Raw genomic sequence first — 21,512 nt, 5'->3', positions numbered from 1 at the left:
ATGCCTTGCACCTCTAGGGAGTGGAACGTCTTGTATCATGTCTCTTTATTTTAACAGATTGATTATAATACAGTATGGTCAATCTTGAATCACTTTAACAAACACTTTAGATGGTTCTACATTAATTCTTATTTATAATGTAGCTCACCATGCATCGAAGATTGAACAACGAATCATCTTTATTGAAAGGAAAGAGAACAAAATCTTTTAACTCATCAGCTAAAACGGATGGGTCCCCTCAACTGAATGAGAAAAAAAAGGATATGGTAAGATTCTTAGATGCATGTGGTAGTACATTCAAACAGGGAGGGGGGGGGGGGTCCTACACTCCACAGACGTAGTTAGTTCAAAGGCGGGTGAAGGTAGAAAGATATGTTGCAACGAAGAAGGAGACCATAGAAAGTGTCAACTTGGTGGAGCTTGCATCCGATGTACTTCCACCTATTGATGGGCTGGTCTGGTATCCTCCTGCAACATGCTAGCCTAGCATTAATTACTATATTGAAAAAACTTGTAACAAAGTGACAACAATTTTTTTGGAAGTGAAATAGAAGCAACTGGTTTAAACTTTAAAGAAAGACCTGCAGAAATGCTTGGAATCGATGGTGTAATGCCAACTGGAGTGTCTGTTGGGGTAGCAACTGCAAAATAGACGATGAGGTTGAGAGAATGTCACAAAATTTTCATTCAAAGAGCTGAATATTGGTAAATAATCAATGTCCACCTAAGGACTAGGACTAGGAGGAAGCTAGCTATTGATTTGGGAGAATTTTGATATATATTGGGGAGCAGAGCAGGGGTTTTTTATGCCCTGTTTGCTTTTCGGTAAATTATTTATTCAGGTAAATGCATTTATCTGAATAAGTATTTCTTAGAAAAGACATCTGGGTAAGTGCATCTTTATTTTTCATGTAAATAAGGTAATGCCAATTATAGTCATAAAATTTCATTATTAAAAGGGGCATTTCTATTCCATTCATGTATGGTAGACTTTCCTCTACATAAAATAAAATTTTCCTGTTCCCACATAAATCTGAAAAATAGAACATGAGGTTCTTATTCAATAGGAACCAAAATCCCATTGACCAACTTTCCCCCTCTCAAAATCCGAAAAAAGAATTCCCCCTTAATTCTTACCATTACACCCGCTAAAAGGTGGAGTTGGGACGTTGCAAGCACTGGGGAGTGTCAAAGCTTGAGTCTGATTAACATTGGGCTCAGATGGCGATCCACCACTATTGAGAATCTTGCATAGACATCGTGGCTGTGATCTGCCGAGCAATGCAAGCTGGGAGCAGCATGTAGAAGATGGTAACGATGTTTTGCCTGTAATGTAGTTAAGGCATGGAGACATGCTAACCAGTACACTTAGGCAACTTGATTGTGCAGAAACTCCTGCAGATAGCATGGCCACGACAAGTACTACTACTAGACCTATCTCTATCTCTATACCTTTGGATGCCATTTATCTGATAAATGAATTGTGGAGAGAGAGCTTTAATTTGATAGGAATTTTGGGATTGAAGGAGAAAGAGAGTGGCTTTGTCTTATAAAAGGCATTAAGGCAAGATGCTAAAGATGAGACAAATGTGATGGGTACGCAGATGGCCAACTTCTTCTGTTTAACGGTTTTTTTTTGGTGAACAACTTAATAAGATATTCAAACTTCGAAGTAGGAAGTTAGAATATATTTATATAGGCATCTTCATTATTGTAGCTAACCACAATCGACCAGAAAAGAAAAGCTATTATAACTTGTCAATTAGGTAATACTTTGCTTTATATTATATATAGTTTTTTGAGGTTTGGTGGTCTTTTTAAAGTCTTCTCTCTCTCTCTAAGTGCCTCCACTGTTTTCTATTTTTCCTATGCAAGTTTGTTGGTTGGCATTCTTTGTCCATGCATTGATTAAAACCCTTGGTCTATCTTTCTTTTTCCTCTTCCTTCTTCTTCCTCTTTAAAATATATAAAAAAAGGATAGAAATATTGTTCATCTTTTTCTTCTTTCAAACCACTAAATAAATCTATCCACCTCTGGTCTCTATCTTTCTCTTTCCTCTTCCTTCTTCTTCCTCTTCTTTCTTCTTCTGTATCGTGTCAATGGCTTTTCGATACGCCCTTTCAGGGGTTGTATTAGGCTAGACATTGGTTCAGAGGGTAATCGCGTGCACAGCAGCACGCACCGCCCGGCAGCGGTGCACAGCAGGCCGGCAGCGCGCTACCGACCACCCAAACTCTCCTCACTCTTTTCTTGACTGGAAAACTGAATGGGTGATTTGTCCAAGAGACCACCCGAACTCTCCTCACTCTTTTCTTGACTGGAAAACTGAATACTTTATTTCAACTTGTAGCTTCTTAAATAGGAGATTACAAAAGGGAATTCCTTGTTGGATTCGGCTAGGCTAGGGTAATCCAACTCAAACTCAAACTCCTAATTACCTACTCCTAATAGTAACACAACTCTTACTTAAGATAAGATAAGGATAAGATAGGATAAGGGATAAGGGATAAGGAACGGTGTAGCTGGCGGCGAGTTGGCGGACAAAGCTGATGTGGTAAGATAAGTGTGGGCCCACCTTGATGAGCTGTCATGAGGGCCCTGCCCTATTGCTGCTATCAAGCGGTGCGCACATCTCGCAGTGCTGCTGCTGTGAGGAGCGTGTTGCTGTCGTGCGGTTCATGCTGCTGCAGTGCGGTGTGTGTTGCGCGATGCCGGGTGGTGCGTGCCGCGCGATGCCAGGCGGTGCGTGTTGCGCGCTGCCGGGCGGTGCGTACTGGGCGTTGCTGGGCGGTGTGTGCTGCTTGCTGTGCGTTGCTGAGCGGTGCATGCTGTTGTACGCGCTGCCGGGCGGTGCGTGCTGTGTGCTGCTAGGCGGTGCGTGCGCTGCTAGCCTGCTGTACGGCGCTGCCGGATGGTGCGTGCTGCTGGGTGGCCCGCTGTGCGTGCTGCTGCCTATGACTGCGCCACAGTGCGCTGCCGGGCGGTGTGTCCATAACATCACACCCCTCCTAGACTACGAGCTTGTCCTCAAGCTCGAATTTCGGATACGTGGCTTGGAACTTTACGAATGGATTAAACGGTTGCACACTATTTCTTAGTCCACCAACTGTATGAACAACAGGGGCTGTCCCATAGCTCAGTGCATAAAGCTGGTTCCATTCTTTTGCATCAATCCCATTCACGATGCCCTTCACCTTCCAATCTCATTTATTATTTGATGTAGACCCCAACCTCCTTCTTTAGTTTTCAGCCCCCAGGTGTAACCATGGCTTACAGTGACTACACGATCTGCTGCTTCCAAGCCAGCTGCAAGGACCTTGAAGTGTTCCCCACCTCCTGGGTCATGTAGTTTGAAGTAGTTTTGTGGAAGGTCCACATAACGAAAATCGTGTATTGGATCACGACCCCGGTGTGCTATGTTGTGGATCAAAGGAACGCACTGGGTATACTTACAGAAGAGAACCTCAAGAGCAGCCTTACAGAAGCGAACCATGCGTTTTAAAATATCCCCTCGGCCTCCCCCATATATATTTTTCTCAATATTGCGGAACATAGGGCTGTCTATGAACACAAAATCCATGCCACCAATATAAGCTTTGAGAGAAAGTTACCTCCATATCCTGCCCATCCACCTTATATCTCTTGCACACTCCTGTTTCTTGGATTTCTGCATAGTTACCATCCCCGACCAAAGGAGGAGACTTTACAGTTTCATCCTCTGTGCGCTGGTTATGAAAGAATTGCTCACAGTGGTACAGCCATCCCACTGGGTCGCTGCTTCCGCTGTATGAGGAAGACTCCAAATGGCTATCCTTAGCAATAACTACGGCTGTCGGAGCAGCGATCTGCTGTTCGCTAGATGCCTCCCCCCAGTCTGGACGGCGACTGTTTGTGTTGGCGATTCCCTCAGAACTCCATTCCTTGTGGGAGAGGAATGCTTCCAGCAGGCGTCACAGCTCCCAGACATCTTCCTTGACTTCATGAACCTCCATGCTGGTTTCTGCTAGCCTATGTTCTAGTTCGTTGACCTTGAATGATAGCTGCTCCATATCACCCGTGATGTTTGGCTCTGATACCAAATGTTATGGTCCCACGCGTAGGATCTCGTCACGGGTCGGTCCATGGGGAGAAAGCCCTGCTTTCCCTTGCATGCAAACCCTATTGCGGAAATTGAATGGGTGATTTGTCCAAGAGACCACTCGAACTCTCCCTTGGGGTGATTTGTCCAAGAGACCACCTGAACTCTCCTCACTCATTTCTTGATTGGAAAACTGAATACTTTATTTCAACTCATAGCTCCTTAAATAGGAGATTACAGAAGGGAATTCCTTGTTGGATTCGGCTAAGCTGGGGTAATCCAATTCAAACTCAAACTCCTAATTACCTACTCCTAATAGTAACACAACTCTTACTTAAGATAAGATAAGGATAAGATAAGATAAGGGATAAGGGATAAGGGATAAGGAATGGTGTAGCTGGCGGCGAGTTCGCGGGCAGAGCTGATGTGGTAAGATAAGTGTGGGCCCACCCTGATGAGCTGTCATGTGGGCCCCGCCCTACTATTGCTGCTGGGCGGTGTGCGTGTCTCGTAGTGCTGCTGCCGTGAGGAGCATGTTGCTGTCGTGCGGTGCATGCTGCTGCCGTGCAGTGCGTGTTGCTGCCTAGTATTGCTGCCATGCGGTGCGTGCTGTTGGGCAGTGCGTGCTACGCGTTGCCGGGTGGTGCATGCTGCTGTGCGCGCTGCCGGGCGGTGCGTGCTGCGGCCTATGACTGCGTTGCAATGCGCTATCGGGCGGTGTGTCTGTGAGAACACACTCACCAATTAGCTTTTGATAAAAAAAAAAAAAAAGCTTGGCACCAAACACAATCTGAATAAGTAGATCTATGAATTTTCTTAAAAAACTAGGGGAAAAATATAAAAAAATAATTTATTTTTGCTTCTGTTTACACTGATTTGATGGTAGGAAAACAACCATATGATGTTTGACGGACTCCATGTATCCATTGACCATTTATATAAAAAAATTTTAATGCTTGGAATTTATAGAAATTAAAATAAAACAATATACATAAAACATTTTTAGTAATTAAAATTTATTACCCGCACTTGCATAAAATTTTTCTCAGATTTATCATTAATGAATCTTCTACAACTCTCATGTATCTGATATATTTTTAAATTAGGATAACATAATATTAGTTGGCACCCCACTAGCGCCCCGACATGCACATCTCAGCGTGCATTGGGTATCTCTCAGACCTATCATATGAAGATGCTTCCAATACACCGTTGGGATGTGTTGTGGGGTGTGCTCTGTATGCCACTATAATAAATGTACCATGTAGAAACTTGCAATCATATTAGGTTATTTTTGGTGGAAAATCATATTAGGCTTTGAGCCACTGAATCTTTACTTTTCTGCTCATTTCAAAAAGGCAAAATAAATAAATAAATAAAAGGTTATATAGAGTTTCTCTCTCATGCCTCAGTGATGCTATTGGAATTACTTTATTGCAAATGGTTCCTAAAGATCACATCTCATATGTTATTTGCAGTTTTCTTTTTCATAAATGTGAATTAGTTGTCTACTAAATAATTGTAGAAAGTGATTCTTTTATTTAAAAATTCCTGTGTATTGTTGGTTTCTCTTCTGTGTGACTTGCTGAATACATACATCACTTGATGGAGCTGGAATGGGTGGTTCTCAGTGCATTAACATTTCGTAATTCAAACTGGTATATCTCAATTTTTTTTTGTATAGGCCCCATGAATTAATGGATGAAGCATCCTTATTCGAAGGAAAGAGTACAAGAATCAAATATATAACATAAGTAATGAAACCCATATCCAAATGTAGTCTCCCAAACAACCAAACAATAGATAAATACACCACCATTCAACCAGAAGACAACTTCCACACGCGAAGAACACGTGCAAGTACATGATGATTGATCAGAAGAATTCACAGATGAAGATAAACTCATAAGCCGGTGAAGTTTGAAGCATATGACGCAACGAACAGAAGGAAGAGGAGGAGAGAAAAGGTCATTTTGTTAGAACTTCCATCTGATGTGTTGCTACCTGTTGATGTAGTCTTAGATCCTCCTCCTGTAAACCAATAATCAAATTAAAAAGAAAAAAGGTTTGAATGAATACATTAAAAAAAATTGATCTGTTTGAGCAAAAGATAAATACCACCATATACCTGAAGGAGTGCTTGGTGTTGATGGTGTGGTCTTGTTTGCTGGCAGTGTTCCTGCTGGCGAAATAGCTACACAACCACAGATTAGACAAGTTGAGAGGATCAGAATTCAGAATTTCGTTCATAACAGAGATATGTTTGATCAAGTTCAACAACTTGGGCAAACTTAGTTGCAGAGTTGTTGGAGATTCATGAATTAATCACTTAGAAGCAAAAATTCTAGGGAATCTTCTTACCATTACACAGGCTGGCTGGCGGAGTTTGGACATTGCAAGCTTTTGGCATAGCCAAAGCCCGAGTTTGGTTAATTTCGATACCCAGTGAAGATGCACCTCCGTTAAGAACCTGGCATAGGCACTGTGGCTGTGATTTGACAACACTGGCAAGCTCTGAGCAGCAAGAGGAAGATGGGGTTGAAGAGTTCCCTGTAATGTAATTCAAGCAAGATGACATGCTGATTATCACATTTGTGCAACTTGAGGATTGCGCCGCAGTCCCTGCCCAGAGCATTGTAACGAGGATAGCCACAAGAGCCAACTCCGTCCCTCTGGGTGCCATTTGAAAGCACTGGGTATGTTTGAACTGAGGAGATGGGAGGCCAGAGAATTTGATCGGATCTGGGTTGCAGAAGAAGAGAGGAGTTATGGTTTATATAGGGATAATCATGAAGAACAGACAAACCCAATGCCAGCGTTGCCGTTGGTGGACAACTTTTCCTACTTGTGAACGGTTTTTTGGTGTAACAACCAAACCTCATCAAACTTCAGACAGTTGGAACTATGCACAGTTAATAGATATTTAAAGCGGAGTTGAAGCTATATTTTTATTGGAATATAGTTAATTAGCGAACGAATTGAGGAAAAGGATATGGAGTAAAGGGTTCCAATGCAATCAATATTGGATACCCGTGAGATCAATTATATATTGAATGTATATATAAGTACAACAGAGAGATAAGCATGATACAGTGATAAGGATAACAGAGATAACAGGAGTGATTACACAATGGATCTAATCCTGATCTTCAGGTGGTGCTAACCTCTTGATCCCAAGCTTCGGATAACTATGTTATCCGTTACAATTAGTTAAAAGTTGTTGATGATTTGGGAAGGAAAACGTTTCTGAGTCAGGGTGCTGATCTGTGATAGCTGGATTATAAAGATAAGAGAGAGTCAATGAACATATAACCTCTATCATATCTTAATATTTTTATTTTGTTATTTTGTTATAGTCGGGGACCCATGCGATCCACGGTCTTGTTAAGCAAGATTGAAGTAGAAAGAGCCTTATGACATTTTTAATTGAGCCAAGTCAATCCAAGCCAACTCAAGTACTGTTAAATGGTCAAGATGCTCATCACCTCGGTGAAGTCCTCTCTCTCTCTCTCTCTCTCTCTCTCTCTCTCACTCTGTGGTAATGTTCTTAGAGAAATCCTATGACAGGGAGCCAGATATGTTACTAGAACACTAGAATACCAGAACATGCCTACTTTGGTTTATTTAATGGACAAAGACTTTCCACCCTAGCTAGTCTGTTTTGCAACTGAAACTTCACTTAGGCTCAGTTTGGAAGGAGTACAAATACAAATATGTAGAGTGAAAAACCTTATATTTTATATTATTTTGTATGTATTTGCACTGTACATGTTTTTATTTGTGCTCCTTCCAAACTGAACCTTAGCTTCAGCAGCAGCAGCAGATGAGACGGCAGCTTCAGCTGGATCCCCTTGAATGTAGTCCTGCCACAGCCCAAAGTAAGGTCCTCCATGGCCCGAGGTTTAAGTTGGTTAGGCCGGGCCCATTCTTTTTAGGTCCCAAGGTGGATACATTGGATCCGCATGCCTCAGTTACCCAGTTACCCTTGCAAACTTAGCTCTGTACCCACCATGAATGGCAAAGGGTCCCTTTTGAAGCTCCATCTTTTGTTATTTAGAAAGAAATGCTGGATTGGCTTTCACTGGACTGTTTGGTTGAAACTTGCCCCATGAATTGAAGAGTCTAAGGCCCTAGCAAATTAAGTCCTAATGAGTTATGTCCCATCATGTGCAAAGATTCCTTGTCTTCCAGGATCTGTTCTAATAAACCCCTCGATTGTCTTGCAAACAACCATCTCCTACATTATATAAGATCTGGCATACTAACAGTTATAACATTGTTCAATGGATTCAGATCTACTTCCTTGATAATTCAATCACTATTTCTCAAATAAACCTTTCAAAATGTTCAGTCACTGTCTTCACATGGGAAGAATTGCATTAATGTGGACAAGGCAACCATCCAAACTTGCAATCCTCTATCTGGAAAAACTAGATGATTATGATGCATGGTTTTTCTTCATCTGGGTTTGGGTGCCACCAATTTGAAAAATTGTATCACCTATGTTTTTTTTTTTCTTCTTCAGATGGATCCTCAATAAATTTTTGAATCATGAGATCATTGAGAGAAGTATTGCAAGAGCAAGTTTTTTTTTCCTTTTTTTTAAATAAATATTCATTTAATGAATATGAAGTTTTATGATCTAGCTATCTAAAATTCAGTGAGTACACCAATACTTGTATGCTATAAGATGTTAGGGCCTTATTTGGTTTTTAATTAACAATAGTCAATGCAAAGCATGACCATTAAGAGAAGAAACTTTCATACCCACCAACAGTAAAACCATGCCATTCTCAATATCATTTCCCAATAATTATTCATAAGAAATGAATCAATCAGATTCTTATAATTAATTTACAGAAAGAAGAACATGAATCCACTTCATCAATACAAAGCTCAGACCCACACGTCTCTTTATTTAATGAGAAACCCAACAAACCCCCTTGACAGGTTTACAAAGAAACAACATATATAATATACTAGAGAAACACACTGGCTAGGAAACAGAAAGAATTTGGTTGCTAGAAGACTGAACAGTGTAATTTTTTTTTGGGAAAAAGGGAGACTGAATAGTTGAAGAGAACTCAAAAGCTAGCGAAAGCATATGATGCAGTGAAGAGAAGGATGAAGAACATAGAAGAAGTCAATTTGATGGAACTGCCGTCTGATGTGCCCCCAGTAGTCGATGGACCTGTCTTAGATCCGCCTCCTGCACCATGCCAACACTTAAATTAATATTAAGTTGAAACAATAATGAAGGATCGAATCAGATAAAGTTTTGAAATAAGTAAGCGATTACAGTATCATATACCTGATGGAATGCTTGGCACAGCTGGCGTGGCCTTGGATTCTGGCCTTGCTGCCGGTGCGGCTGGTGTAGTCTTTGTGTCTGGCGCCCCAGCTGGAGATGCTGTTGGGGAAACAGCTGAAAGTTACGGAAGACAGAAGATCAGAAATTTGATCAAGATCAATACTTGATATCATTATATGTTTTTCCATGTTAAAGAAAGAATATGATTGGTGGGTTGATTCTAAGCCAACTGAATTGCAGTGGATAGAGAATCTTATGGGGGGGGGGTGTGGATCACTTACTGTTGCACTCGCTGACAGGGAGAGTTTGGACATTGCAAGCATTGGGGAGAGTTAAAGCCTGAGTTTGGTTAATTTCAATCCCCAGTGATGAGGCACCACCATTAAGGACCTCGCACAGGCATTGGGGAGTAGATTTGACAACACTGGCAAGCTGAGAGCAGCAAGAGGAAGATGGGGTTGATGAATTCCCTGTAATGTAGTTCAGGCATGGTGACATGCTAACAATCACACTAGTGCAGCTTGAGGATTGGGCCACTGCTCCTGCCCAGAGCATGGCCACAAGGACAGCTACCAGAGCCATCCTCATCTCTCTACCTGCCATTTGCAAGTGTTGGTAAATGTGTTAAAAGAACTAAGGGAGAGGAGATATGTAGAGCAGAGAGCTTTGATTGGATTTGAGTTAATTGGGAAGAAGAAGAGTAGAGATGGGTATATATTGAAGCCATGGAGGAGATACGTGAAGAAGAGACGGATGCAGTGGACAGTGGGTTTCAATTCATGGGTCGACGTCTGCCTATAAAAAATGGTTTCATTGGTCGCCCAACTTTTCCTACTTTCTAACGGTCTTTTTGGTATACCAACCATAGCTTATATTTATATTACTTTTACAGTGGGAGATATGGAGATATCCATTTTGGGAACTTAGAAGTGTCAGTTGACAATATAGAAATGCTCATATTTCCCGAATTTTCTAATGTTATGAGGCCAAGCCTGGCAATTGACCGCCGTGAAAGTTGGGGACAAAAAATGGGGGGGAGAGGCGGGGGGGGGGGGGGGGGTGTCCTTGAAGTTTCTAAACTGAAAAACCTATTTCTTTGTGATACCGAAAAGACATTATATCCAAAAATTTAATAATAATCAATCTACCATAAACATCTTAACCAATCAGATGGTATTTATCAAAATTCACAGGTGGGTTTTGATTGATTAAAGCTTTTCTGGTACCATGTCTTTCCTATATAGATTTTCCCTAAATTAATTGAATAATAAAATTTTTAATGATATAGTGGTCCACCCAACTTCAATTTCTGCCATGAAGAAGCTCACTGATCATATTATCCATATAATATCTTATTCACTAAAAGACAAAACATTGAACTTTTCAGTTCAGCATCTTCAGCGGCTATCAAAAGGCCCTTAAAATATCCTCTTGATGGAGAGTTTTGTGTATGAGGATGGAGGAATCATACTGGCCACTGAACTGGTTCATCCAACACAAGAGGTCACCAAAATTAGCATCATAAGATGAATTTTAACCATCCTATCTTTCCGAGATGATCTATACTTACTACTACTAAAAGTATGAATAAGGGTGTGAAATTTTTCTTATTCACTAAAATACCCCTACTTATGAATATAGTCCCTCTCTAATTGTGAGGGGTGAAAGTATAATTTAAACTACCATTACTTTTTGAGAAATCACCCTTGACACATAGGATGTTACGCCACCCCACAAAAATCAAAATTGCCTGAAAACCAGGGATTCATCAAAACTGGTGATCCATAGATTTTCTGCCGGTTTCCCAGAAATTTAACATAATCGGCCAACTAAATAAAAAAAAAAAATCACTCATTCTTAAAATGCTGATGTGGATCCAATGTGGCACCGATTCTTGGAATATCGGCATCCATGCCAAATATGCAGTTAGGATCGGTTTTATTTTTTTAATGGGTAAGTAGGATAATCCCGCCCCTCTAAACTTGAAAGTCATTACAAGCTATTGGGCTCCAGATTGCAATATGAATACTGTGCCCCCTGAGGCCCAACCCATGTAACAAGCTGGACCACATAACGGCCCATTTCTTCGTGTCCAGGTATTTCTAATCCATATCCCGTTTTATATCTCTTTTTTACAGGTTGACTTGAAGACTTAATTTAATTCTTCCTACACTTTCTCAATTTATTGATGCTCCTTTAGGCACTTTCTCACGAGATCCTTTATTTTTCGAAACTACTTATACAAAGGCAATGGAAGAAAAAAAACCATGTCGTAATAAGTAAAATACTTTTTGGCAAAGAAAAAGGTTTTGGGATTGAACCCGACGTGAATCGAACACGCAACCTTCTGATCTGGAGTCAGACGCGCTACCATTGCGCCACGGATCCGTTGTGATTACGAAGTGTTTTCAACATAAAAATTCACTAAGCTAAACAGAGAAAACCTTCAATAAATTATCTGTGCAGGCAGTAAATTGAGTCTGCACCCGTGGATGCATTGGATGTGTGAATCCGCCAATCACAAGTGACTACGTTGACATTTCAAAAAAATACAAACTTTAACAGGTGTTTAGCCCTTGGCTGAACAAACCTCAATCAATCACCCGCAAAAAAAGAAAACTCAAAAAGCAGGGCTTCTTTTAAAGTTTAATCATTTGAACTCTCCCCTTCCTATCTCTTGTCTTCATCTCCTCCGAGCCCTAACTCGAGCATCTCGTTGGCCACTCACCACACATCGGGGTCCTTGACTATAGAACAACCACAAGAAATTTGGCATTCCAGCAAACAATTCATTTAAGCTATGTTTGGTTTGAAGGAAAAGGTAGAGAAAGGAAGGGAAATGTAAAAAAAAAATCTTTACAATTCTCTACATTTTCCTTTGTAAAGGTTTCCTTACATTTTCTTTCCCTTCTCTACCTTTTTCTTCAAACCAAACATAACCTTAATGGTTCTGTTCTGGTGAAGATGATCTAGAAGGGAATCGTTTTTTTGATGAAGTTCCTTCGTTTATAGGAGAGCTAAGGGATCTGAAGATGTTATCTTTTGGAGGAAATTTCTTCTCTGGCCAGATTTCGAACTCTTTCTCTAATTTGTATGAGTTGAAAATACTGAATGTAAGGCAAAACAACCTGACTTGCAGTGTGCTGACAGAGCTAATGCGGTTGAGCAATTTGACTACTTTGAATCTCAGTGGAAACAGATTTAATAGTGAAATGCCGCTCAAGCTTTCAGGTTTGCAAAATCTATAAATAATTGCACTGCAAGACAATGTATTATTTGGAGATGCATCGAAAGGTTTTAGTAGCTTATTGGATTTAAGGTATTTGAACTTCACATCAAATGCTTTTTATGGGAAGATTTCAACAACGTATGGCTTCCTCAAATCATTGCTTATTCTCTCCTTATCCAACAATCACATTTTAGGCGCGATTCTAGTGTAACTTAGCAACTGCTCTGATCTGGAAATCCTTTAGCTTTGTTCAAATCGTTTGAGTGGCCAAATTCCAATTCATCTTTCTCATCTCTCTCACTTGGAGGAGATTGACTTGGGGCAGAACAATTTCTCGGGGGAAATATCGAAGGAAATATCCAAATGCTCTTCTCTAACTTCTCTGTTATTAGATGAAAATCAGCTGGTGGGTTCCATACTGGACTCACTATCTAACCATGCTAAACCTCTACGTGAACCACTTGACTGGGATGATCCCAACAAATTTGACTCGCATCTCTAGTTTAAAATACTTCAACGTGTCAAGGAACAACCTAGAGAGAGAGAGAGAGAGAGAGGTGCTGGGTTCCGGTTCAATGACCCTTTTGCATTTGCAATGAATAGAAATCTACACCAAAAGCAATTGGATGTAAAATGTGAGAATGTATCCAACAACAAGAAGAGGAGAATGTGATGGGCAAGTTACACTATAGTAGTAGAAATGAATGTAAAACCAATCCTAGGACAGCAAGAACCTTTTCCCCAAATTTGTGTCAAAATGGGTTTGCCAACAACAATAATAACAAATAAACAATTCAACCAAGTAACAGAAAAACAAATAACAATCACTACACAACAACACACCCGAATTTTTACCTGAAAACCCCAAAATCGGGGAAAAACCACAAGACCTATGGTCGGTAAAAGTCTTCCACTAATTCAAAAATTAATGGGTACAAAAGTCTTTTCTAGTTGTAACTAGAGGCTTACAAATATCAAAGAACTAATCCTTAGCTCACAAGGACAGCATTAATATCAACAAATGCAAGGTGGATACAATACAAACAGAAGTTTAGATCTCACCAAGTTGTTGTAAATCTAAAATGAGAAGTAGAAAAATGAAGAAGAATCACCAAATCTGAACTGGAGTGAAATTCTTAACTACAACACTTAATATCATCAAGAACAGATTTGAAAGGCACCTCTGAACTTGATCTTAGATGAAATGATCTTAGATGAAATAAGAGCTAGCTTTTTCTTCTTCTTCACAAACCTCAAAAGAACTATAAAAACCTTTGGGTTCTGAGTTTGTTTTTTTCTTCATTTTTCTCCGTCGGGTGGTTACGAACTTATGCTAAAAACTGAAAGGTGGAAGCCTTTTTTTTCTTCCACTATCCGGCTCGTATATGAGAGCAAATGAAGGTGGGGTGGCCCCCTCCATATGGGCTGGACCCACACCCAAAAGAAAGAGGCTTATTCTGCTGGTTGTTGTTACAGTAGCCGGAGCCTGTCTTGCGACCTTATGTTTTTGCAGCTATGTTTTCAGTCTCTTATGGTGGCGGAAGTGCCTCCAAGATAGGGAAGCTGGGGAAAAGAAGCACAGCCCAGCACACGCAAGCAACAGACGGTGGCTACAGCAGTGGAGAGTACCGCTAGACGATTTGTCTCTCACCACCGGTGGCTTCATCGTTCACGGGGGCGCCGGTGTGGAGTGAAGGCGCCATGAGTGAGCTGCGACTGTTGGAGGTGCTAAGGTTTGAAATGAGTATAGGGAGGGGGAGATCGAACTCGTGTGAAATGAAAATGAACAATTTTATCTTTTTGTATCCGATCGGATGCAGTCAATTGATGGCCAAACCCACGTTACGGTTACACAGAACGTGCTCAACCGACATGGCCAAATGTGATTGACGCGGACTCCAGTGAATTAGCTCTTACACGGTTGGGTTTTGATCAGAGGTTTGGCAGGACAGGAGTGGTGTAATTGCATCTGGGAACCCACATAACTTGTCAGGTGGTAAATATCAGAAGATCAAGACCACCCATCATTGGATGGATCCCGCCTAGCTAAGAGGAGTTTAAATCAGCCCCCCACAACGTCCCACAGCAGATTCGAACATCTTCCGATAACGACATTATTATTTTTGGGATTATTATTGGGATATATTCCTAACACACGACAAGAATGTGGTGTGAGACGTTGAGAGGGGCAACTTTGTAGGGGGCTGATTTGGGTAAACCTTGTAGCAAAAAGAAGAAAAAAGAAAAAAAAAAGAAAAAGATACTGTCTGATTCTCACACACCATTTTCATAGATCTCATAAAGTATTTTTTTTTTAAATAGAAAATTTGATTGCCAACCCATCCCAATAATTTCCTTTGAAAAATGAAAATCCACACTTTTTTATAATATTTTAAGCTGAATGTTGGTCCAATCAATCATCAAGATGGGATTCACCAAATGGTGGGTTTCTGAACATCCATAGGAAGATGGCAAGTTGATCAAGTTATGGAGCCCAGACTTGTCAGTCTGTTATCAGTCCTGTTCTCCCAGATCCAAATCTTTTCTCGTGATCAGTAATTCAGTATGCCTTTTCTTCTCTTGGGCTGCACATACAGTGAAGAACTTAAAAGAACCGAAGATTTTGACCGGATTGTACACCTTTGTGTCTGGCTATGTATATGGATGTGCATAAAGAAGGGACATCTCTCTCTCGACGGGGAAGAAGCTGCAGCAGCACCTCACGAGAGACAAACCTAGATCATAATCTCATTATGATCATAAAGAGATAAACCCAGATCATGTCCATTATTCAATTAGTTCCAGTTCTCTGCATGAGATATCCGGAGCTCTCTTCTTTGCGAACCAAAGAGTATTTTCTCATTCTTTTGTTAGAATATATATTAGAAATTTATGTTGTAATATTATAAAAGTAAGATTGTGAAAGGTTGTAAGATCTTATATTTAACACAAAGCAAATCCACCAAGAATACAAAATACTGATTCTTTCCACTGATACAAAATCCAAACAATCCAGGACTGGTCTACAAAAATGTATAACAGTGCCACACAACAAATTCAAAGAGAAAAGGAGAAAAGGAATGTGACGATATTGGGCACTTCATATTTGAGGAGAAATCAAAAACCAATGAAGGATGAAGCATAAGATGCAGTGATGAGGAGGAGGAGAGTGAAGGTCAATTTGTTGGAGCTTCCGTCAGATGTGTTTGCCCCTGTCGTTGGAACAGTCTTTGATCCACCCCCTACACCATTTTAAGCCTACAGTTAGTATGAAATTCTAGAAGACCCAACCCAAAGATAAGAAATAAAAATCTTATACCTGCAGGAACGCTTGGCACTGCTGGTGTAGACTTGGAATCTGGTGCCCCAGCTGGAACTTCTGGTGTAGTCTCGGTATCTAGTGCTCCTGAAGGCCCTGCCGGAGAGGTCTCCGGTGTTCCTGCTGGAGATGCTGCAGGGGAAAGTGCTACCAAGGAACAGAACAGAGGGAAAGATCAGAAAATTTCTATAAAGAGAAACTTTAGTGGATGAAATAAGAAGGATTTCCAAGATACGATAGCAATATTCTGAGTGAATGCAGATGGGTCTGGCTTCTTACCATTGCACTGGCTAACAGGGGGAGTTTGGATATTGCAAGCATTGGGCAGAGTCAGAGCCCGAGTCTGGTTGATGGAAATCCCCAGAGATGGCACACCACCACCATTGAGGACCTCGCAGAGGCACCGTGGAATAGACTGGACAACGGTGGCAAGCTGGGAGCAGCACGAGGAAGACGGAGTGGATGAATTTCCAGTAATGTAGTTGAGGCAAGGTGACATGCTAACGATCACACTTGTGCAACTGGAGGATTGGGCTGCTGCTCCTGCGCAGAGCATGGCCAGAAGCATTGCTACCAGACCCATCACTGTCCTTCTAGGTGCCATTGATGGTGCTCGATCGAAATGTGTTAAAGGAGATCTTAAGGTGGAGAGCTTGGATTGATTGGAAGGAGAAAGAGAGGAGCTGCTGTTTATATACGGCGGAGAAGAGGTGTAAACTGTGAAGACGACAAATGCAGTGATTAATTGATTGCATTGATGGCCAACTTCTCCAACTTCCTAACGGGTTCTTTGGTATACCAACTAACCAACAGCAACTGATTTTCATTCAAAGGTCAGGATTGATATCCAATAATTAGTTAGAACTATGAATAATCTAGCTAGTATAATCAAACTTACCACTTACAATAAAAAAGAATGTTATATTTTACCCAAGTTACTTGTTTGATTTAAATTTTTGAGACTAATGTGGGGTTTGATAAATCTGAAATCTGAAAAGTTGAAAAAGATATTAAAAATGTTTAAAATTTGAAAAGAAGCATAAATGTTTTTTTACTTTACAAGGATCTAAATAGATAAGGTTGTTTGTTTTGTATCAAACCTTTGGTATTTGAAATTATCTGATTTTACTATTTTACCCCTAAAACAAACTATTTGATAATTTTGAGTTTAATTTGCACTATTTCATAAAATATAAATTATTAAATTAAAAAAATAATATTAAAAATATGAATAAATTATAAAACGTAGAAAAAACGATTTATTAAAATAAGAATAAAATTGAAAAATACATATAAATTTATAAATTAAAAATAAATAATTAAAGGTTAAAACAATAATGAAAATAATAATAAATTCCATGAAGCAATGGAAATATTTAATAATTAGAAAATTAATATATTAAAACTAGTAAAATATCTAATAATTATCAAATATTAAAATAATTAATAATTAATACAAATAAAATTTATAAAAAATAAAAACTAACTTATTAAAATAAGAATAAAATTGGATAGTACGTATAAATTTATGAATTAAAAATAAATCATTAACAATTAAAATAATAATAAAAATAGTAATAAAGTCTATGAAGCAATTAAAAAATATTTAAAATTAGAAAATTAATATTTAAAAACTATTAAAATATTTAATAACTAATAAAAATAAAAATAATTAATAATTAATTTTACATTAGTTGCAACAATGTTTTGTTTTACATTAGTTGTAGAAGCAGAGAATGGGGCGGAGATGACAATAGTGGTTGTGAGTGGAGAAGAGATGGAGAGAGAGAGAGAGAGAGAGAGAGAGAGAGAGAGAGAGAGAGAAGAATGGGATTTGAGAGATGATTTTCTTTTTGGTGGGTTCTCCATCATAGGGCTTCTTCGAGTTCTCCATTGCTATCTCCCTTCTCGTTCGATGGCAACAAATCGAATGGGCTTCTATCGGGTTTAAATAGGGATATAATATGCCATTATTAAAAGTATTGAGAATATTTTTAATAATGAGGATATTTTAGACTTTCGGTTACGTCTGAAATGAATCTTACCGCGTTCAGATTTGAAAATGCATTTTAGATCCTTTTTTTAGACTCAACCCAGACATAGGTGGTGTCTTAAAAGAAACAATTTTAGACTTAAGAGGTTGAAAAGTGTTATCAAACGTCACCTAAAGCCTAGATTTTGCATATCTAGATAAGTGGTTAAGAGGTAGACCAAAATTTTATGACATTTTTAAAATCTTCTTACATCAAGACATATGCTGCCATTCTGTCACTAGGGGAGCTTTGGCTCAGTTAGGAAGGAGTAAAAATACAAAAACGTAGATTGCATATCCTTGTATTTTGTATGTATATGTACTGTACACATCATGGTTTTGAATACTGGACTGGACAGGATGGTCAAACTGATTGACCCGGGAATTAGTTAGGTAACTGATTCCATTTCACCCCAAAATCACCCTTGGGCTAAAAATTGTTGATTTGCTTAGTGACCCATTGACTCGGGTGGTTGAACCATTGACCCAGACAGTGGATTTTTGCCATTATTTTATTTTATATATTTTTTATTTTTTTAAATTAGAATGGACCATTCATTCGAACTGAAAACTAGTGACCAAAACAGTTCCATGTCTGGTCCAGCTTTTAAAACCTTGGTACATATTTGTATTTATATTCTTTCAAAAGTAGGGGCAGGTTCGGGGTGGGAATCATATTTCCTGTCCTTGACTCCGATCAATTCTGATATAAATCCCTGTCCTCAACCCCGACCCCCATTAGGGATAAAAATTGTCCTCTATCTCCGATCCCTAATGGTGATCCCTAGGAGTTGAATCCCCAAATTTTTTTATTTAGCAATATTTTAAAAAATAAATGTATTTAAAATAAATAAACAACCCATAAGCAATGTTTGGTCATTAAAATCCCAAAAAGCCCAAATTTACTGCATTTGAGCAAAAAAAAAAAAGGATTTCTATTAAATATTTTTTTAGTAGCATTTTTCAAAGCAGCTTAGTCAAAGTAACTAAATCAAAAGCTTCAGCCCTCACAAATGGGTCATCAATTTCAGCTTGCTTGGAATGAGCCAGAACGAAGTGGGCTTTATTTACTTTAAATTAGGTTCATTTATCCTCGGCAACCCAGTGCACTCTCACCAATGTGGGGTCTGGGGAGGGACATATGTACCCAACCTTACCCTGCACATACAGAGTGGCTGTTTTCAAAATTTCAATGCTAGTCTGGTCACAATGGAGCAACCCAACCAATGCGTCAAGGTCCACCCTCTTACTAACCTTTTTTTAATATATATATATATATATATATATATATATATATATGTTTTGGGGTTCAGGCTGTGTTTCTGAATTCGGGCTTCAACTATGCTTAAAGAGTTGAGTTAAAAGAGCAGAGTGAAGTCTGAGTGCTGCTATTAGTTTTGCCACGTGGATTATGGTAGGGGGTTAGGGGCTTTTGGTCTGAATCTTGCTTATCAAACAGAGATAAAGAGAACCCCATGGGGCTTTTAAGGCACCAACCATGTGGTCCATGTCTCTTCACGTATTTGAAGCTTTTGATTCACCTCAAATCTAACGAGGAGCAACTTTTCCATTAAATATTTCATCTGAAGACAAAACCATACTAAGATTCAGTATCAGCGACTCTTAATATTAATTATATAAAATATTAGAGAAGTTCTCTAAATTAATAACTGCCCGTACAAATCCTACAGAGTAATTAATTGTTTAAGTGCCAAAAGAAACTGAAGCAAACTGAAGCAATGGGATGAATATATTATCTTTGTTGAAAGCAAGAAACTGAAGCAAGCTTTTGGTCCAGTCTTCCAGATGTGAACTCCCAATCTTTATGTACAAACAATCAATAGATTATCTTTGTTGAAAGCAAACTGAAGCAATCATTCCCCACACTGGTCTCCAAATTAACCACTTATGAAACAGGAATACATAACATAACAAAAGAAACAAATTTAAGAATGAATACAAAGCTCGAAGAATTTCCACTGAGAGCTCAAAAGCTGTTGAAGGTTGAAACATATGATGCAGAGAAGAGAAGAACGAAGAGCAGAGAGGTGAGTTTGGTAGAACTTCCATCTGATGTGTTCCCATTTGTTGATGGAACAGTCTTAGATCCGGCTCCTGCACCATGTTCACATTCACACATTAAGTTCTAATATAAGGGCCAGAAACCATCCACTTCTGAAATGGGATGAATATATAGTACTTTTAGCATACCTGAAGGAACGCTTGGCACTGCTGGTGTAGCCTTGGACTCTGGCTTTGCGTCTGGGGTTGCTGGGGTGGTCTTGGTGTCTGGGGTCCCCGCTGGAGATGCTGTTGGGGAAACGCCTGCCGTTTGCAAAAGAAATAAGATGAGAGGTTTGCCAACTGGCAAGAGAACTGTATTTAATCACTTTAGGTTACATGGGCAAAATGAACCCCAAGCAGTACTTACTGTTGCATTGGCTGACAGGCGGAGTCTGAACACTGCAAGCATTAGGGAGTGCTAAGGCCCTAGTTTGGTTGATTTGGATCCCCAGTGATGAAGCACCACCATTGAGGACCTCGCACAGGCACCTTGGTGAAGATTTGACAACGCTGGCGAGCTGAGAGCAGCAGGAGGAAGATGGGGTTGATGAGTTGCCTGTGATATAGTTCAGGCACGGTGACATGCTGACAATCACACTTGTGCAGCTTGACGATTGGGCCGCTGCCCCTCCCCAGAGCATGGCTACAAGGGCTGGTATTAGAACCAGAGCAATCTCCATTCCTCTGGCTGCCATTTGAACTGAAAAAGCTCGTAATATGTCAAACAAATATGGAGATGGAGAAATCTTTGATTCGATCTGGGTTGGAAGGATGCAGGAGGGAGCCATGGTTATATAGAGGGAGGGAGGGAGGTCAAGAACACTAGAACGAAGAGACAAACTAATGCAGTGGCTGGCCAACTTTTCCTACTCTGTAACGGGTTCTTTGGTACACCAACCGAAACTTAAATCTATCATTTTATATTCAAAATGCCAGGCTTGGAAGTAGAAATTATTTAAATAACGTATATAATTGGACATTCTATTTAAAGGAAATTAAGAAAGGAAACTCTGGGACGTTTGGGTCCATTCGTATTTTAATTTTACCAACCAAAACTTGTAGCTGCTGCTACATCGATCTTAAGCAGCAACTGATAGATTGTTGCTGTAGTAGTTAAATTAGTTGTAATGGGTCCCCAATCTCACATGCAGTTGTCACGGCGGGCATTTTGATATTTGGAAATAGATTGAATGGAACCAAATCTGGGAATCGATGACAATGCTGATTCATGAAGAAGGAACCTTCCATGAGACCTAACAGAAGGTGCTTCAGCTCAGGTTGGACTGACTGGTTGAAAGTCAGCTTGGACAGTCAACCAGCCTTGCCTAAGAAGTAAGAACAGTCACTCTTTCAAAGAGATAAATAGTTCAGACGACTAATCGCCTTTTTTACCAGTAAAAACTGTTGGATGATGGTGTCAAATATGCATCCTTCCCTTTTTCCTTTTTGAGCTTGCTACAATATATTAAAAAAGTTAA

General features: G+C 39.7%; 5 protein-coding genes and 1 non-coding gene across 6 annotated transcripts; all 6 read right to left on the bottom strand.

Annotated features, from left to right (window-relative positions):
- Positions 1 to 243: 243 nt before the first annotated feature.
- LOC148848092 (non-specific lipid transfer protein GPI-anchored 5-like) lies at positions 244 to 1,522 on the bottom strand. The gene is made up of 3 exons (XM_088952380.1): positions 1,138 to 1,522; positions 582 to 641; positions 244 to 468 (listed from the first exon to the last, which is right to left on the bottom strand). Exons 1-3 carry the CDS (start codon positions 1,463 to 1,465, stop codon positions 347 to 349), a joined length of 510 nt encoding a protein of 169 aa, XP_088808506.1. The 5' UTR covers positions 1,466 to 1,522; the 3' UTR covers positions 244 to 346.
- Positions 1,523 to 5,743: 4,221 nt separating this feature from the next.
- On the bottom strand, positions 5,744 to 6,822 carry LOC148848091 (non-specific lipid transfer protein GPI-anchored 26-like). The gene is made up of 3 exons (XM_088951674.1): positions 6,441 to 6,822; positions 6,208 to 6,273; positions 5,744 to 6,110 (listed from the first exon to the last, which is right to left on the bottom strand). The coding sequence occupies exons 1-3, from the start codon at positions 6,760 to 6,762 to the stop codon at positions 5,983 to 5,985; spliced, it is 516 nt and encodes a 171-aa protein (XP_088807800.1). The 5' UTR covers positions 6,763 to 6,822; the 3' UTR covers positions 5,744 to 5,982.
- A 2,042-nt stretch (positions 6,823 to 8,864) lies between these two features.
- Positions 8,865 to 10,077, bottom strand: LOC148848090 (non-specific lipid transfer protein GPI-anchored 5-like). Its single transcript, XM_088951174.1, has 3 exons — positions 9,672 to 10,077; positions 9,391 to 9,504; positions 8,865 to 9,288 (listed from the first exon to the last, which is right to left on the bottom strand). The coding sequence occupies exons 1-3, from the start codon at positions 9,991 to 9,993 to the stop codon at positions 9,164 to 9,166; spliced, it is 561 nt and encodes a 186-aa protein (XP_088807300.1). The 5' UTR covers positions 9,994 to 10,077; the 3' UTR covers positions 8,865 to 9,163.
- A 1,629-nt stretch (positions 10,078 to 11,706) lies between these two features.
- TRNAW-CCA (transfer RNA tryptophan (anticodon CCA)) lies at positions 11,707 to 11,778 on the bottom strand. Its single transcript has one exon. It is a non-coding gene; the product is annotated as a tRNA-Trp (tRNA).
- A 3,756-nt stretch (positions 11,779 to 15,534) lies between these two features.
- On the bottom strand, positions 15,535 to 16,602 carry LOC148848088 (non-specific lipid transfer protein GPI-anchored 15-like). Its single transcript, XM_088951993.1, has 3 exons — positions 16,218 to 16,602; positions 15,939 to 16,085; positions 15,535 to 15,861 (listed from the first exon to the last, which is right to left on the bottom strand). The coding sequence occupies exons 1-3, from the start codon at positions 16,540 to 16,542 to the stop codon at positions 15,737 to 15,739; spliced, it is 597 nt and encodes a 198-aa protein (XP_088808119.1). The 5' UTR covers positions 16,543 to 16,602; the 3' UTR covers positions 15,535 to 15,736.
- Positions 16,603 to 19,702: 3,100 nt separating this feature from the next.
- LOC148848087 (non-specific lipid transfer protein GPI-anchored 26-like) lies at positions 19,703 to 20,822 on the bottom strand. The gene is made up of 3 exons (XM_088950944.1): positions 20,402 to 20,822; positions 20,182 to 20,295; positions 19,703 to 20,085 (listed from the first exon to the last, which is right to left on the bottom strand). Exons 1-3 carry the CDS (start codon positions 20,820 to 20,822, stop codon positions 19,958 to 19,960), a joined length of 663 nt encoding a protein of 220 aa, XP_088807070.1. The 3' UTR covers positions 19,703 to 19,957.
- Between the last annotated feature and the right edge of the window lie 690 nt (positions 20,823 to 21,512).

Source organism: Nelumbo lutea, chromosome 6 (genome assembly GCF_056320005.1).
Source record: "Nelumbo lutea isolate HS-2025 chromosome 6, American lotus-T2T, whole genome shotgun sequence".
Classification (NCBI taxonomy): Eukaryota; Viridiplantae; Streptophyta; class Magnoliopsida; order Proteales; family Nelumbonaceae; genus Nelumbo; species Nelumbo lutea.
Note: the sequence above shows the minus strand (reverse complement) of the source record. Positions and strands in the feature narration are given on the sequence as shown.